Genomic DNA, 16,171 nt, shown 5'->3' with positions numbered 1-16,171 from the left:
CTGCCGCCGCCAGCACTGCCCATGGCAGAGATGCTGGGGCCTCCTTGCTCCCAGGTGGTGCTGTGGGAATGGCACTGGGTACCCGTTCATTTCCTTCTCCAAACAACTGACCTATTGGTATACAGTCAGGACATCTCTTTCTTACCCTATGGTCTGTCTTGCATAAGAAAATAAATCAGGGTTCAGGTTGTAAGTGTGCTATGGCTATGTTTATAAACACTGGTTTTAATATAGTAACAGTACTTTGTTTAAACAGGCAAACTTATTTATTAAGACAGGCTACATAGAAGGTACATTTAAGGCATTGTTTCCATTTGGAATATCTATGCCCCTCTCATTTTCTTGAAGAGTGGCCATCTGCCATGTCAGCATCTTCCCATCTTGAAAATATGGACATCCTTTTTATTTTCACTGCAAGCAGAAGAAAAATATTTTAGAAGAGAAGAACTACACTTGAATTTAACAGAGACATTTTATAAAGCAGACTCTCTCATGTCTTTCTATGTGTTCAATTAAATGCAGCGATGCATTTAATTGCATCACTTATGTCAAACATTACCACAAAGTAACTGTGATGCAAAGATTTATGAATCACACACAGAGTGAGTAACTTACCAGAGACAGCCTCACTTCAGGCTTTGTTACCTATAAAAACCTGATAAAGCCATCTGCAAATCTGAGAAGTATCAAACCACATGACAAATCTCGCCATGAGGAATAACATGTCCATTACAAAGCACTAGTGCAAGTCAAAGTTCACAGTCCCTGAAGTGGGAACCAGATCTAACGCTTACAAAATTTCCCCCTTTCACTTGGGAATTCAGTGGGAAGGGTGTGTATCCTGATGCATCTCTGCATCCCAGTCTTCACTAAAATTTGAATGTGTGGTTCTCTGAACGTTGGAATCTTCTTTAAGGAAATTTTAGCCAAGTCTCCCTTAGTTTGGGAACTAGTACAACTCCCTTTTAAAAGTCCTTTAATGGGCTTAAACACAGGCTGGAAGTGAGCTGCAAGTTGGCTGTTGAGAATCACCTAAGTTAATGTAGAACTGACTGTTTCGTAATTCACTATGGGATATGCCCATACAGCTGTTTCTACATCACCACATTACACTATCTATCTCAGCAACTACTGGTCAAGCAGCTTGTTAAGAAGGGCAGAAAGATCTCTTTGTTCTCCCCTCCCAAGGAGTGTGATGGACTGTACCTTAGACTCCTTGAAGTGAAATGACTATTGCTTATGACTATGAATCATTTTTCAAAGCTGAAATTCTTCCAATAAGACAAAGTGTTTTATCCTTGTTGTGTTCATGCCAAGTCAAACACTTTAGAACAACAACTCCAGGCTGAACTAGAAAGCCACTGAGTATGCCAACTACTGAATTATTAAAGAAAAAAAATCAGGATAGTATCTGATCACCCTGTGCCCCTTCAGACCAAAATGCATGTTTCTAAGCATGTTAAGATGCCAGCAAAAAAAGATGATTAAGATAAAAATCTATCTTGTGTGTGTAACTGGATTAAATCCCATGTTTCACATGAAACATGTACATTACGTCTCATAAGACATTAAGTCCCATCATGAATTACTGAAGGAATTGAGTGGATATAAACAGCAGGTTTGCCTAGAGAACCCTTTGTGCTATGTGCAATGCTGTATTCAGGAATCTACCATGCACCCATCTGGAACTGAGGGATCATGCCTAAAAAACGAAACATCCTAGAAATGTAAGGCTGGATCTCAAAGCCCGTCATTCTGCTCAGAGAAAGGATCAAATATACTGTTTAGGTCGTGAGGCACTCTCCTGTCTGTATCTCCACGACATGGATTTGCTCTCTCTATGTGCGATACTTAGCACTTCTCTTTGACTTTTATTGTACTGATTTCAGTCCATTTCTCCAGATCCCTGGGAATTTTGATACTGTCCTGCACAGATCATTGTATCTCATGCTGTTTTGCAAATTTTTATTGTCTTGTTTCCAATATCCAATTCATTACAAAAATACTGAATTATATACTACACCTAAAGGAAATCCCACTTAATAGCTCTTTCCAGTTTGACTGTAAAATGCTGATTACTGCTTTTAAACCACAGCATTTCAAACTGCTGTGACTTCATCCTTTAACAATTTCAGCTGAATAACTATTCGTCTGCTTATGTGAATGTCAAGTGGAGCTATGTAAAATGCCTTATTAATGTCATGGAGCAACACTTCTGTTTCAGAGTAGTTTCAACACTACTCTGCTAGGCCAGTTATCTTGCCAAAAAACTAAATCTCATGGATTTGATCGGATTATTTCTGACAAATCTGTATCAGCTTTGCTTACTCTCTTTTTTTACCTCTGGCTGTCTACAAGTCAATCACTTAGTAACTTACTCCAACATCGTTCTAGGCAACAAAGAAGGCTAGGCTCCTAATATGTAACACGCCAGCACCTCTTTTCTCCTCTTTTCACAGATTGTACTGTGTGTGCCCTTTGACTCACTGTTTTTGGTTGGTTTTTTTTCCCCAGACTGTAGGTTTACCAATTCTCTTTGCAATTTGTCATTTGCTTGGGTAGTTCGTGATGTACTCTGGTGAAAATGTTACCAAATTCTGCAGATTGGCATACCTTTAAATATAGTTTGACACACTTTGGCACTTTCTTTAAAATATTATTTCCTTAAGCGTCCTTTGACACCTTTGACACTTTCCTTTTTCTGGCCCATGTTCCCTCTATCTTGGTCATTTGAATTTTGTAAATTATCTGGTCACAATTAATCTTTCCCCCACCTCAAAGTCAGAAACATATTTCAGCCTTCCCTTCCTTGAGATCTATCTATTTGTAATTTTGTAAATGCCCATCGCTGCTGTTGTGCTACTCTCACTTCTTCCCTCTGCTGGAAACAGAAATTCTGTTATTTCATTTATATAAATTCCTTTCACCATCAAATTCAATTCATAAGCAGTTCCTCTCAGTTTGTACTGAGAGGATGCTCTGTAGAAGTTTCCAGTCAGTCATAATGGGGGGTAACAATGCTCTTTAAGTACTGATTTTCTATGTTTTCAATTTGTTAAAAAAAAAAAGATTAAATTATTAAAGAATAAAATACCCTCTCTTAAATACAAGGAAATCTTTTTCTTGATTTTTAAACAATCTGAATGGCAAAATAGTATTTTCTCCTAACATTTGGCATTCTTACTCTTCTCTGTGAAAGGAAATACAGATTGGATCTTGAATGTAAACATTTTGTAGTAAAAGCTGCATTTTGGGTGGGATCTTTCATGTTTTCTGATGGAGAGTGTGGAAAAGTCTGGCGTTATATTTAATGGCAATGTGGCACTGTATGAACGTGACAGGCAACCCCGCCTCTGAGATGCTCCTCCTTAAGAATTACAAAAGCGAATATTCAGTACTCCCAGTTAACTGACCCCAATCTAAGCTGTTTACAGGTATCATGATAAAAGCTATTGCAAGGGATTGACAGTTGAGAAGACCCTGCTAAAACTTCAGTTTAACAGAGTGTGAACGATTCAAAGCCAATAATCTATCAGTTAATTGGGATGTGGGGGTGAATATTTTGCTTGCATATAGGGAAGGGAAGGTTAGGATGTTGATTAAGTGACTACCTGTTTGAAAGGCAGAGCACACACTCGTTTGAGTAGGTCTCTCCATCGGTCCCACAAACTGGATTGTAGTCCCTTGGACATCCAGGCACACCATAGTTGTAGCAGGCAGGCTAGGGAAGATAGGTGCATAAGAAGTCTAAGATACATCATTTGAAACAGGTCTCTTGAGCCCTTTCAGATCAGCAGCTTCTGATCTGACAGCTTCTGAAGAATACTGGCACACTCATGCACAGACGTGAGTGCTCAACAGGAGCTGGCACAGCATTATCAAGTGCCACATTATCTTTCATGCTCTTATAGGAATTTATCCCTTGAGGCTTGGCTTCTACTGCCTGGCACGGCTTGAGCTGTGCTGTCAGGACATATGCATGCTACAAAACGCAGCTCCTTCCGACGTCTTGGCGTCAGCAGGACACACGGACAGCGAGTCCCCGTGAAGGGCAACCACAGACTGAGCTGGTAAGAGATGGGAATCACCAGGGCATGTGTGCTGCAGCCCTTAGCAGGCGGGTGCCAGGCTCGCCGGGTCCCTCAGCTGTGGGGGGAGACCGCCTGGGGCATCTCCCGGGGCTAATCCGGGGTACCGGAGGGGTGGCCCGGCTCCGGAGGTTTCACCCGCCTTTACCCCCCTTCCCCTCCGGAGGAGCCAGGCCACCCCTCCGGTACCCGTGCTCAGCCCCGGGGCTCCGGGGACAGGGCCAGGCGCTCCTGCCCGGCGTCAGGCTCGGGGCTCTGCGGAAAGGGCCGCCCTGCACCGGGAGGCCTGGCTGGCGGCACGGAGGGCCGGTGGGATCGTCCTTCACGGGGGCGACGGGGCAGGCGGCACTCACCGGGACGCTGGCAACGGCGCCGGGACACGAGAGGAGCCCTGTGGAGAGCAACCGGTGTTAACGGCGCCTGGTCCCGCCCGGATTCTCCCCGACCTCCCCCCGAGACCAGCCGGTGTCCGTTACCGGTCCCGTCCCCGCCCAGCCGGTGTCCGATCCCGGCACCCCCGCCCAGCCGGTATCCGGCACCGTCCTGTGCCGGTTCTCCCCCCTGCCCCCGGACGGTTGATGCCCGCTACTGGCTTAGATTCTGCGGCCGCCCCTCAAGCCGGCCGGTGCCCGGTACGGGTTCAGGTTTCCCCTTCCCTGGGACGGGACCGGCCGGGGCACGGTACCGGCCCGGTTCCCCCTTCCCCGGGACTGGCTCGCCCCCCCCTCGACTGCCACTGCCCCGGCGACGTGCGCCCGGTACCGGCGAGGAGGGCGGGCAGCAGCACCAGCACGGGCACCGGCACCGCCATGTCCGCGAACGGGGCGGCGGCGGCAGGCGGGGGCGGAGCGGGGCCGCCGGGGCGCAACGGCCGCGGTGGAGCGCGGGAGGCGGCACGGGCGGGCACGGGCGGGCCGAGCGGCGGGCGCTGGGGCTGGGAGGAGCTGGGGGCACTTGGGTGCCGCGGGGGGCACCGGGGGGTTGAGGACCTGTGGGGCACCCACAGGCGTGGGAAGGCCCCGGGACATACCGGGAGAGGCAGGGAGTAAGGACCCGCCGCGGGGAGCCGTGGCACCCGTGGGGCTGGAGGCGCCGGGAGAGGCGGGGAGGGATGTGCTATCGTCTCACCTGTGGGTTTGGGGAGGGGCAGGCACCTCCAGAGGCGCCTCCAGGGGTGGAGAAGGGATGGGGACCCTCCCTTTTGGTGCCGGGGAATGTGGGGTTAAGATGCCCGAATGCTGTCCTTGGCAAGCAAGCCCGTGCCTGCCCTACCAGTAGGTCCCCATGGGGTCTCTTATCCCTGCCATTTCCGCAGGGAACCCCCAAAATATCCAGTAGTCAGCAACTAACCAAGCTCTGCTTCTGCGATGCACAGAGCAGTGCAGAAAGCTTTAACGTCAGGGCTGTGCAGGGGGGTGGGAGAGTTAATGGTGGGTGCCCGGCTGTAATTTCAGCATTCCCCAGGCTCCCCTGCTTGACTTCACCTCGTTAGAGTCACGCTTTGATTGCAGAATGTCTTGGGCAACACGGGGAAGTTGGAAATACGCATGCAGTGCCATGTGGCTGTTAAGATCATAGCCCCTGTCTCGTCATAAAGTGACATGAGATGGCCTGTGCTGAGCTATGAGTGTGTTCCTACCAAGAGGCACAGAAAATTAATACAGCCCCAGCAATAAAGCCAACCTGCCCGCATCCGAAGTGATGGGAATCCAGGCCAATGGGGGCTGGAAAGGCTTGGCACGCTGTCCTGCCAGCACGACTGGGTGTCTGGGCAGCGCAGCTCTCCAAAGAGTATCTCATCTGTTAGTCGCTGATAAAGAGCAGTTAGCTTTGCAGAGCCCAGGGCTTAGCTTTACAGAGTCTGGCTCTGGAATTGTTTTTATGCAGTTTCCTAAAATATAGGTTATGGGCTTCTTGAAAAATGGCCTATGCTTGTGTGTATGAGCAGGGGTTTAAACCCATCAAGTGTTTTGATATGTCCCATATAGGTACATACGCAGGCATCCCGCACATCCTTCTCGTCTCTGTGTCAGCCTCCAAGTCCTTCCAAGCATGGCTTTTCTTCTCCTGTGTGTTTCTGACAGCGTGCCCTGCCCACATGGCATCATACGGAGGTTCTTTTGTTATCTGCTGAATATGTTCTTATTCCTCCAGGTAACCTCTGCAAATTGATTGCAGTGTTAGATTTCCATTCAGAGCACACCTTTGAAATTACTACCCATCACAAGGGATGTTTCATGCAAAAGCCTCTGGCTTGGATATTTTAAGCAAGATGCCTAATCAGAATGTTTCGTGGCTAGTGAAGCATGTAGAGGGGTATTTCTCTCTGCTTGATCTCCTTCCCTAGCTTTGCCCAAGTTTTTGCCCCAGCTTTGCCTGCTAAGCCATTTTAGAGGAGAGCGTCTTTCTGTTACCGTGTTATTGGTGGGGTGGTTGCTGGATTTGCCATCGTTGGGAGACCTTTAGGTCACAGAGAGATTTCCTTGGGAGAAGGAGCATTAGGGGGTTAAATACTGGAGAGTTAGGCTGGGGTGGGTTTCCTTGCTTCTTGAAGGTGTGATTTTTCAAAGGAAAAGGTGCCAGCTGAAGGTGAAGAAAGCAAAACCGAGGGGAAGGTGAAGAAAGCAAAACCAAGGGTAGGAGTTATCTCAATGAAAGTCGTTCATTTCTTAAGTTCATGTCACTAAAGAGTTAAGTGCAAAGCTCTTGCACAGAACTATGTTTACACAGGAAAAAACCCAAACACAACAAACCAAGTAAGAGCTCAATGCCCCAGCTGTTGGTAGCCCAGACAAGCTTTCTCCTGAACAACTCCAGCACAGCAAGCACAAGATGGATGTGTACTGTCATCATGTCACCTAAGAGAATAGTTGCCCCCCCCCCAAACATTCTCCACACTAATGTATTTTCCAATGAATTAATTACATGCTCATTAATTTGTTGCACTTGATCCCAGATAAATGGGGTGAATGGGACCATTTTAGTTTAACATCGCTTCAGTTGTGTCTCTGTGAAAGTAACATGAACTCATTTGCAGCCATGTGTTCTGTCCTGGATGCTGATGTTGCAGAGAAAATATGGGAAAGTAACCTGCAGGTGCTTTGTTAACTCTCAACGTGACACTCATATTTTAACTTGGTGCCAGTCCAGCCTTCTCAGTGCTGAAAGCATTTCATTTCACTTGTTTAAATTCTTTCCACTGAGAGTATTTAACTTTGTCTTATTTGAATAAAATTTTAGAGGCAGGTCTTTAGAGAAGGGAAAATGAAAGAAATGAGATTTTAAACAGAAGAAAAGATAACTTCCACAACTTTTGTTCTGGCAAGATGGAGTATCTATTAGAAATACCTGTTTTCTTCCATAAATTATTAAGAACTGGAGGCAAGGAAGAGGATAATTACGCAGAGGGCTTCTTAATAGCCTTTGTATCCTGTTAGCACATTTCTGATATGAATGCTGAGTCACTGGAAAAGAAAATTGCAGAATTATTTGCATATCTGCTAGAAGTTATCTTCTTGTTAACATCAGGTAGCTGATTAATAAACATGGAAGTTAATAATGATCCTAGCATACAGGCTGCAGGGAGCAATACATAATTAGAAGTTACATCCCTACAGAGAAGGTCTGTTTCTGCCTTAGTGGAATAACCCTCTGTGCTTGGAAGCTAGAATTTATTTGAACTTCAGTCACTTTTCGAAGTAAATGTATATGACTCCCTGAAAGAAGAAAGTTCCTTTGGTGAGTTTATATGTACTTCATACTCTTCTGCTGCCCAGCAGTTAGGTACTAGCAAGGTTGTGACCCAAGACATAGAGATTTTGTGACTGAAAGATATTAAGAGCAGCAGAATTGACTAAGGGCAGGTTTCACAGCAGAAGTGCGTGCCTGTGTCCTTCTCTGGAGTAAAGAAGTGTTATGTGTGAAAGTCTATGTTTGGCCTGGAGAACAAAGGGCGTAGTTCAGAGCCTCAGGTTCACCTAAGAGGAAAGTGGTCCTATAGGAAGGAGTGGCTGAGTATTTACCACTGCTTCCAGCAGGGCTGGCCTGTAGTCTGGCTGCATCTTGGAGGAAACAAAATAAAACAAGCTGCTGAGCGAAACCTTTGGGGTTGAAACCCTTCGGCGCTCCTTGGTCTTGCTGCTGCTCCAGTGAGTGCTAGCCTGGTGCTTCTGAGATGTATCTGCTGCAAAGATTGGCCATTGATCGTGCCCACCCTAGTGACGGTGACAGGAAGGTCCTTTTATGGCTCCACCTATACAGTTCATCCTCAACCACTCATGACTGCCCTGCTTGCTGGAGATGCTCGACTGCTTGGGTCTGCCTGTGGGAGTGTTTCCTCTCTTAAATCTGTGCAAATCAGCTGGGTGAGCAAAGACCTACTGCTAAAAATCCCCAAGTACCCCATCCACATTGGACTGAAGTGGCAACTTCTGGCACAAGGTCATGGCGTGGGTAGCTCCAGCTTATTCCAGGATGAGAAAGTTTGTTCCCTATCTCCCCAAACCATGCTAAGCAAAACAGGAATAGTTTTTATATACAATCAGTAATGAGTAGGTCTTAAATTAAATAGCCAGTGATTAAGGTGGATATCAACAAACTGCAGCAAAAAGAATTTGGTTGAATGTGGAACAGATTCAACATCAAGAAAAGCTTTTAGACAAAGAATGATAAATGCCATTATCTGCTGTTCCTTTTTAAATAATTGAGGCCCCTTGTGAAAAACTGAACTTGCCCCACTCTTGGTGTTCCTCGGAAAGAAAATGTGTTGAAGACTTGCAGACTCTGACATCTTCATCCTTGGGGATTTCTAAGACTCAGCTAGACAAGGTTACAACTTTGCTGATCTACTGCTGGCAATAGTCCTGTTCTGAGTGGGGAGGGTGGGCGAGAGACCCCAGAGGTTCCTGCCAGCCATCACTGCCATGACTCTCAGTCCCTGTCCCTGGAATCCATTCAGAGCTTTCATCTGCTGATTCATACTGCATTTACTTGTTGCCTATCCTCCTGAAATCAATGGGCATCAGGCACTGGAAGGATGGAGACTTCCAGTGAGAGACAGCCCAAAACTCATGCCTGTGCTGGGAACTTTTACCAGTATCATTTTGCAACATTTCAATACCAACAAAACGCTGGATATGTAGCCTAACACAGGTATCAAAAATTTATTTGGTAGTGCCATTTATTCCTGTTATTTGAAATGGTATCACCTTGGTCGGGAAAGAGAGTTTGGCTGGCATACCTGTGCCAGGATGGGTGTGCCAAAGGTGAAGGGACAACAGGTAGTTATTTGTCGGGTCCTCAGGAACATATCAGTGAGACCCAGGCAATTTCTGGGAGTGCAGAAGTGCCTGCATTGCAGTAGAAAGGGCATAACATATTATGTTCCTTACTCTTCTACCACCTGAAAAATTGGGTGGGGATCTGGGTTACAAACCTTAGCAGTATTCTCTGTTATTCTCTGATTCATGGAAAGCATTTGAATTAGTGCACTAACATCTACTTTGGGCCTCTCCCAGTGCCTCCAACAGTAAGGCCACTGAGCCTAATAAAAAACCACATTATTTCATGAAGACGCGACAAGTGGAGAGCTGTTTTGTACCATTTAGTGAAATGAGGTCTCTTTACAAACAGGGAGTCAGGCTGCTTATAGCTTTACTTAAGCACAAGAGCAGCATGGGCTTAGGTGGCAGGGCAAATTGGGAACAAGCTAGGAGACACCAGTTCTCAGTATAAAATTAGTTCACAATATCGAAAGAAAGCTGATCTATCACCTCATCTGCTTAAAGCAGATATAGGGAGAGGTCTTAGCTTGTTGTAGTGCCAGGAGGATTGGGACTAAGGCACTAGATTGCCTGCTACCTTAGACTGGAGGAGCGTGGTGTGGAATATCCTCTTTGCCACAGGTGGTGGATGCTAAAAGTTTAAAAATGGTGGAAAAAAAAATAAAGTCGTAGCGCAAGAAACCATAAGTAGCCTTAATAACATGAAAATTCCCACTTGAACAGGTTCCTGCAGGATGCTGCAGGCAGGAAGGTGACACAGGAGAAATCTGGCTATGCATTTGCTCCCGTTTTCTCTTCTCTTGGCCATCACTGCTGGCCTCTCTTGGAGAGCGGAGGCTGGTGAGAAGGATGCTGCAGTCACACATAACCTGCAGTTAATGTCCTCTTGCAGCCCCCAGTCATATGGGGGAGGATGTTTACATCCACTGAAGCAGCACAACAGTGCAGCTGGCTTGCCTGCGCTGCTTCAGGCAGTCTGGCAGGGCACAGTCCTTGGGCACGTCCCAGCTGTACTTGTGCCACGCATCTGAGTCTCTTGCCGTAAGTACGGGAGCGTGTCTTTCCACCTGAGTAATTACTGGGGTGAAAGCAAGCAATACTCTTGAAGAAACATAGCACAGGACAATCAAAAATGCTTCTGAGCTGCTTTCCAGCACATCAGCCTGGGGCGGCTCGGCTGAAAGCCTCTTTGCTAAGGCACTGGAGGGCCCCTCCTCGTGGTGAGACTGGGAATGCCCTAGAAATGGTTTGGCACTTGCTAATTGGCCATTTCTGCCAACTTGAACCTGGCACAGCAGCAGGGCAGAGAAGGACAGAGGGGAAAGAGCTGATTTTCCTGAACATTTTCATCTCCCTGACAATGATTCCTGTAGGGAAGAAGTCAGCAGCACCGAGTAGACTACTGAGCTTTTGGTGTAAGTCTGGGTTTGTTGTGTAGGGGGGATTGGTTCCAGTTGACAAGTTGCCTCCCTGGCCAGGTCCAGACCGCTGAGCTGTGTGGCATCACCTCTAATTTTCGTAGACTCCTCCAGGCTGCTTTCGTAAAGGCTGGGTTCAAAGGTTCACAGAAAGATGTGGAGGAAGATTTTTGTCTCATCACATTCCCTCACCATCCTGTCAGTGGCATTCCCACCCCCGCCCCCATAAGAGATTGCTCTGGGGGTCCTATCTGTCACACACAGCCCATGAATCATTCACTTCAGCTGTGCTCCTACGTTTGCAATCCCACGTAGCCCAAAAGACAGGATCCAGGCCTCAGGGATTCAATTATACACACGCCGCTCAGTCTCTCCTTCCTTGATCCCTCCGTGCCCATTCATTTTACTCCATCCTGCGCTGTTCTCTGCTGTATCAGTCACAGATGGGCAATTTGTCCTCTCCTGTTTCCCACATGAACCCCATCTATCACCTGCCTGCCTTTGAAATTAATTTACTGGCTGGCCAACTGCCCACTTTGTGTCCCTGGCTCCCTGCCATCTGTGTGTAACATGGGGGGTGCTCCCTGGAGGGGGGCTGAGCATCTCCTGGTGGCTGCATGTGCTGCCTCGTACTATGGCCCTAAGGAGTGTTGCTGACCTGTGGGTAGAGCTGCTGGACAGGACCGCTGCATGTGCCGTGGGACGGTGGGGAAAGGGCTGCTGTGAGTTACCCACATGCTCCTGGAGGATCTGCTCATGCTGTCGGTCACCATCACAGCACAAAGCAGCAGCCTTCTGCCTGGCAGAGAAATGTGTGTGGATTGCTGTGATATTCGGTCTTGAACAAGGGCTTTAGTAGTCCCTGGAGCCTCCAGAAAGCTCCTGGAGGGGTGTCCTGATGGGCAGTAATCAACATAGTTTTCCTTTTCTCCCTCCTCCGCAAGTTTTTTTCTGCTGTTGTTTCCAACTCAGCTAAGCACATCTATCTACTTGATCTGTCACGGACAGATTTACAGGTGCTGGCTTTGACTTCTGCTGTGTGCTAGTTCAAATGATGCATGGCAGACCAGGGCCACACATCCTGCTAGAGGGGAAATGCACTTCGTCTTAGTGATTTGCCCTGGGATCATAACCACTTTGGAGGGAAGTAGCTGGTCCCAGTGGCATTTCTTATGTCAAAAGTTTTCTCAAAGAGCAGAAACTTTGAAGACAGGCTGCAAAAGCATCTTCTAACTGCTGAAGCTGTTAAAGGAGACAAGGTTAAGGCAACCTGCCTGGAAGGCTGCTCACCTTTTTCTGGGTGCTAAGGCTAAACCCCATAGGTGATCTGCAGCTATAGAGCAACAGCCAGGCTGGTGTGTCAGCTGAAACTGTTTTCAGCTGTGAAAGAGCAGAGATTGTCCGTGGGGGTGGGAGCAAAACTGCTACTGAATCAGCACAGTGCTTGAAAGTGAATTGATGCAGCAACACTTGTCTTATTTCCATATGGGAAGACACTTTGAAAAGTCAAAGGCATCTTCTTTAATCGCCACATATTTCTTACAAAGCAAGTGGTTCAGCCAGGGCAGTGTCCATCCAAAGCTGCTCTCAGAGACAGCCTGTCCTGGTTTCAGCTGGGATAGAGTTAATTCTCTTCTTAGTAGCTGGTACAGTGCTATGTTTTGGATTTAGTGTGATAATAATGTTGATAACATGCTGATGTTTTAGTTGTTGCTAAGTAGTGCTTATCTTAAGTTAAGGACTTTTCAGTTTCCCATGCTCTGCCAGCGAGCAGGTGTGCAAGAAACTGGGAGGGAGCAGAGCCAGGACAGATGACCCGCACTAGCCAAAGGGATATTCCATACCATAGAACATCATGCCCATGTATACAAACGGGAGAGTTGGCCGGGAGGGGCAGATCGCTGCTCTGGCATCGGTCAGCGGGTGGTGAGCAATTGCGTTGTGCTTCACTGTTTTTTTGTTGGTTTTTTTTCCTTTTTTTCCCCCTCTTCTTTTTTTTTTGTTATATTCCTTTTCATTACAACTATTATTATTATTATATTTCATTATTATTATTATTAGCATTATATTTTACTTCAGTTATTAAACCATTCTTAACCCATGAGTTTTACCTTCTTTCCTAATTCTCCTCCCCATCCCACTGGGAGCGAGAGGGAGTGAGGGAGCGGCTGCGTGGTGCTTAGCTGCTGGCTGGGGTTAAACCACGACAGAGCCTCACACCCTCTTCTGTCTCTTCACCCTGCAGGAGAAGGCTCCGTGAATAGAGTGGTCACCTGAAAAATGCCTAACCCAGGCAAAGCCTGTGTTCCCCATCTATGTCCCAGCAGAGCTTCTGTCCAGTGCCCTTAGGCTGGGTTTGTGGGACAAGGGCACTGTATCTGATCAGTGCTGGGGGAAAAGGTTGCTGGTAGCTATCACCACGGCAGAAGGAGGGCAGGTGGAAGGGAGGGCAGGCAGTAGGGTCAGCATCTCCATTTTCCCTGTGCCCTGTTTATGCAGTGCTGTGACCTGAGCATGTTTCATGGCAACATGTGCTGCAGCTCTCTCTGACCCCATAAATGAAGGTATTCTTACCCTGGGAAAACCTACCCAATGTACTTTATGGTCTTCAGGAGTGAGGATGAACTGCAGACAAGAATTTCAGAGGTGGCCAGTATATCACAGTCAGGGTCTGTCAGGCCTGTCTGCCTGATGGATTGTCTGGTAAAATGGAGGATAAAAAGACCTTTATTCACCAAGGAAGTTAAGTGATGGCTTGGAGATGGAGATAAATTGGCCGCAAAGGTGCCAGGCACCATCCCCACGAAAGCTCAATGCTGCTGAAGGCTGTGCCTTCCCTGTGAAAGCCAGTGCCAGAGGTACCACTTCACGATGGGTGTGTGTGCGTCTTACTGCCTTGCACCACTGCCAGCCACAGCTGTGGGGTCTGTATTTTCGTTAGAAACCTGCCGTCAGTCAAGGGAGGAGAACAGCAAAAGGAAAAGGAGGTTACAAAACCTGGGGCTTCTTGGAGGCACTATTTCTGAGTGGCACTGCTGGATGGAAGACCTACAAAAGACATGAGTCCCCAAAACACTGCCTGGGCTTGAGGATGATGGAGGAAGGTAAATCTCAGCTTTGTTTCTCTCTCACACTTTTACGGCCTGACCTGGCCCATATTCCTCCGTCACAAAGCTGCAGTTTCTCTTGCTCTTCTTGCTTCTACATTTGGGGCAATATCTGGCATCTGGGGTGTGTATTGGTAGGCCTGCATTGTAGAGAAAGTTTTTTTTAAATAGTGTTTAAAAAGTTTTTTATCCACATGATGAATTTTCCAACAATAAAGGCAATTTTCATCTGTAATGGAAAAATCTCAGTTTTCCTCTAGATTTTCAACTCATCTCTCCCCCACATTTTTGGGGAATATTTTGAGGGGGCTGAAAGGGAGGAAGAAAAAATATTTTCTGTCTTTTGCAGATGATTCTGTTACTTCAGAGCAGAATCACAGTTACCTGAACTGCTCTGTAGTTCAATACGAAAGGCCAAGGCTCCCCAGCCATTATTGGAAGTATCACACTTTTGGATTAATTCCACGCCCTCAAGCAATGCAAGTTTAGGAACTGCAAGACCTTGGCATATTTTTGTCTGTCAGTGCTCTCAGGCTTTCCTGAGTACAGACTTTTCCGATCTTTGGGGCACTCTTGAACTGGTTCACTTGATTCAAATCTTCCCTAGTGAGAACAGCCAGATCTCATCTGCGTCTTAGGAATCCCTATTTTGCAAGACTCCGGTGGTTTCTTCGCAAGATACTTTAATGACTTGGAGGGGAGGGAAGGGCATAAGAGCAACAGTTCCTGACCAAATTAATTGATCAGGCTGAGACATCAGGATTTGGCCATAGCTGGTTAATGAGGCCAGAGCTGGTTGGAGGTGTGAGGATGGTTTTCCCCACTCCTACTCTGACTGAGGGAGTCTGCAGGCTTGTCCTTGTACCATGTGGTGGCAGCCTTGCTCACAGTATGTGCCCTGTGTTGCCTGCTTGCATGACTGGATTTGTTTGCAACATTTTTTTAGGGTGAAGAGCTCAATGGACCATATATGCTGTCAGTGAATAATATTGTACTGTAATGCAGTGTGTTCATCCCCACAGCATCAGCAATGCACAACCGCTTCCTTTCCTTGACATGCTGGAGACATCTATAATTCAGTGTGAAAGAGCCCATTCTGCTGGGCTAGGTGCACCAACATATATTGTGGTGACAGAGCTGTGCAGGCATGAGGACGTGAGGATGTTTGGGGCATGTGAGATCTCACCCAGCCTTTCAGATCCCTGCCTGGCAATCCCAGAGGCGCCCAGGAGCTGTGAGCAAGGACTGGTAGCAGGTAGCAAGCACCATTCCTAGCTGAGTCTCTTCCCCTTTTCCCTGCTAATTCATGCAGGATTAGTCTGCTTCGTGCTGTGTCTCACTCTAAGCCCCATTTTGGAGGGCTGGGGTCTCTTCATCTCACAGGTTTGCCTGTGCTGGTGCTTGAGGGGAGGAAGGAGACAGGTGGTATTTATTTTAATTGAGCTGCAGTGTTGTGTTTGGCAGGGCTTTCCAGCAGCAATGGCTTAGCAGGTTGTGGGCATACTTGGGAGTGAGTCACCAAGCAGTAATGACAGTAGGAAGAGGAGAAGAGAAATGCTTCAAGAGTTGCTCGGCTTTTCCTGATGGGAACCAGACACAGGGGCAAGGTTTACTTGGAGTGGCAGAAAGCATCTAAACTGAAAGGTCACCTGAGGTGATCTGGGGACATGGCTCAGCTGTGGCCTCCGTCTTGAATCCTCGTGTGTCCCTGTCACCAGCTGATGTGGAGACTTCCTGGCAGATGCATATGATGTTGACAGGAGAACTTTCTACCTGTCATCTTCTCTAGCCACCAAGAATCTCATCAGGCTGTTGTGGCTGTCCTAAGGCACATTTGCTTCAGTGCAAGCTGGCTTTACTAGAAATCATCCAAACACCTCATATTTAAATAGAGAAGCACTTACTGTTGTAATAAAAGCGCCTGCATGGAGATTACGGTGTGCCACAACTGGTTTACACTTCACTGAGCCCCAGCAGAAAGGATGTGTGCAGTTTGCAATATTGTTTTTTCCCCTTAATTTTGGCTTTCACTGCTGTTTCTGATCAGAGATGCATGTATGGGATAGTAATTAGTTATGAAATATTTCTTAGCCTGCATTTTGGCAAATGCAAGACTACTGCTGGTGTTTTCCCTCTGCAATATATGCTGGCCAGGTGGCCTAAATGAGGGAGCTCTGTTCCCTCTACATTTGTGGTGCTTCTGATACATGTACCGCACTGAGGACTGGTACCCTGTGGGCACATTGCCATTACTGTGGGATCCTGCAAATCCCAGT

The 16,171-nt window shown here is 47.1% G+C and overlaps 1 protein-coding gene across 1 annotated transcript; it reads right to left on the bottom strand.

The window, feature by feature from the left end:
• Positions 1 to 255: 255 nt before the first annotated feature.
• Positions 256 to 4,899, bottom strand: SPINK2 (serine peptidase inhibitor Kazal type 2). The gene is made up of 4 exons (XM_050896399.1): positions 4,851 to 4,899; positions 4,442 to 4,479; positions 3,612 to 3,721; positions 256 to 411 (listed from the first exon to the last, which is right to left on the bottom strand). The coding sequence occupies exons 1-4, from the start codon at positions 4,897 to 4,899 to the stop codon at positions 366 to 368; spliced, it is 243 nt and encodes an 80-aa protein (XP_050752356.1). The 3' UTR covers positions 256 to 365.
• Positions 4,900 to 16,171: the final 11,272 nt, after the last annotated feature.

Source organism: Gymnogyps californianus, chromosome 4, assembly GCF_018139145.2.
Source record: "Gymnogyps californianus isolate 813 chromosome 4, ASM1813914v2, whole genome shotgun sequence".
NCBI lineage: Eukaryota > Metazoa > Chordata > Aves > Accipitriformes > Cathartidae > Gymnogyps > Gymnogyps californianus.
Note: the sequence above shows the minus strand (reverse complement) of the source record. Positions and strands in the feature narration are given on the sequence as shown.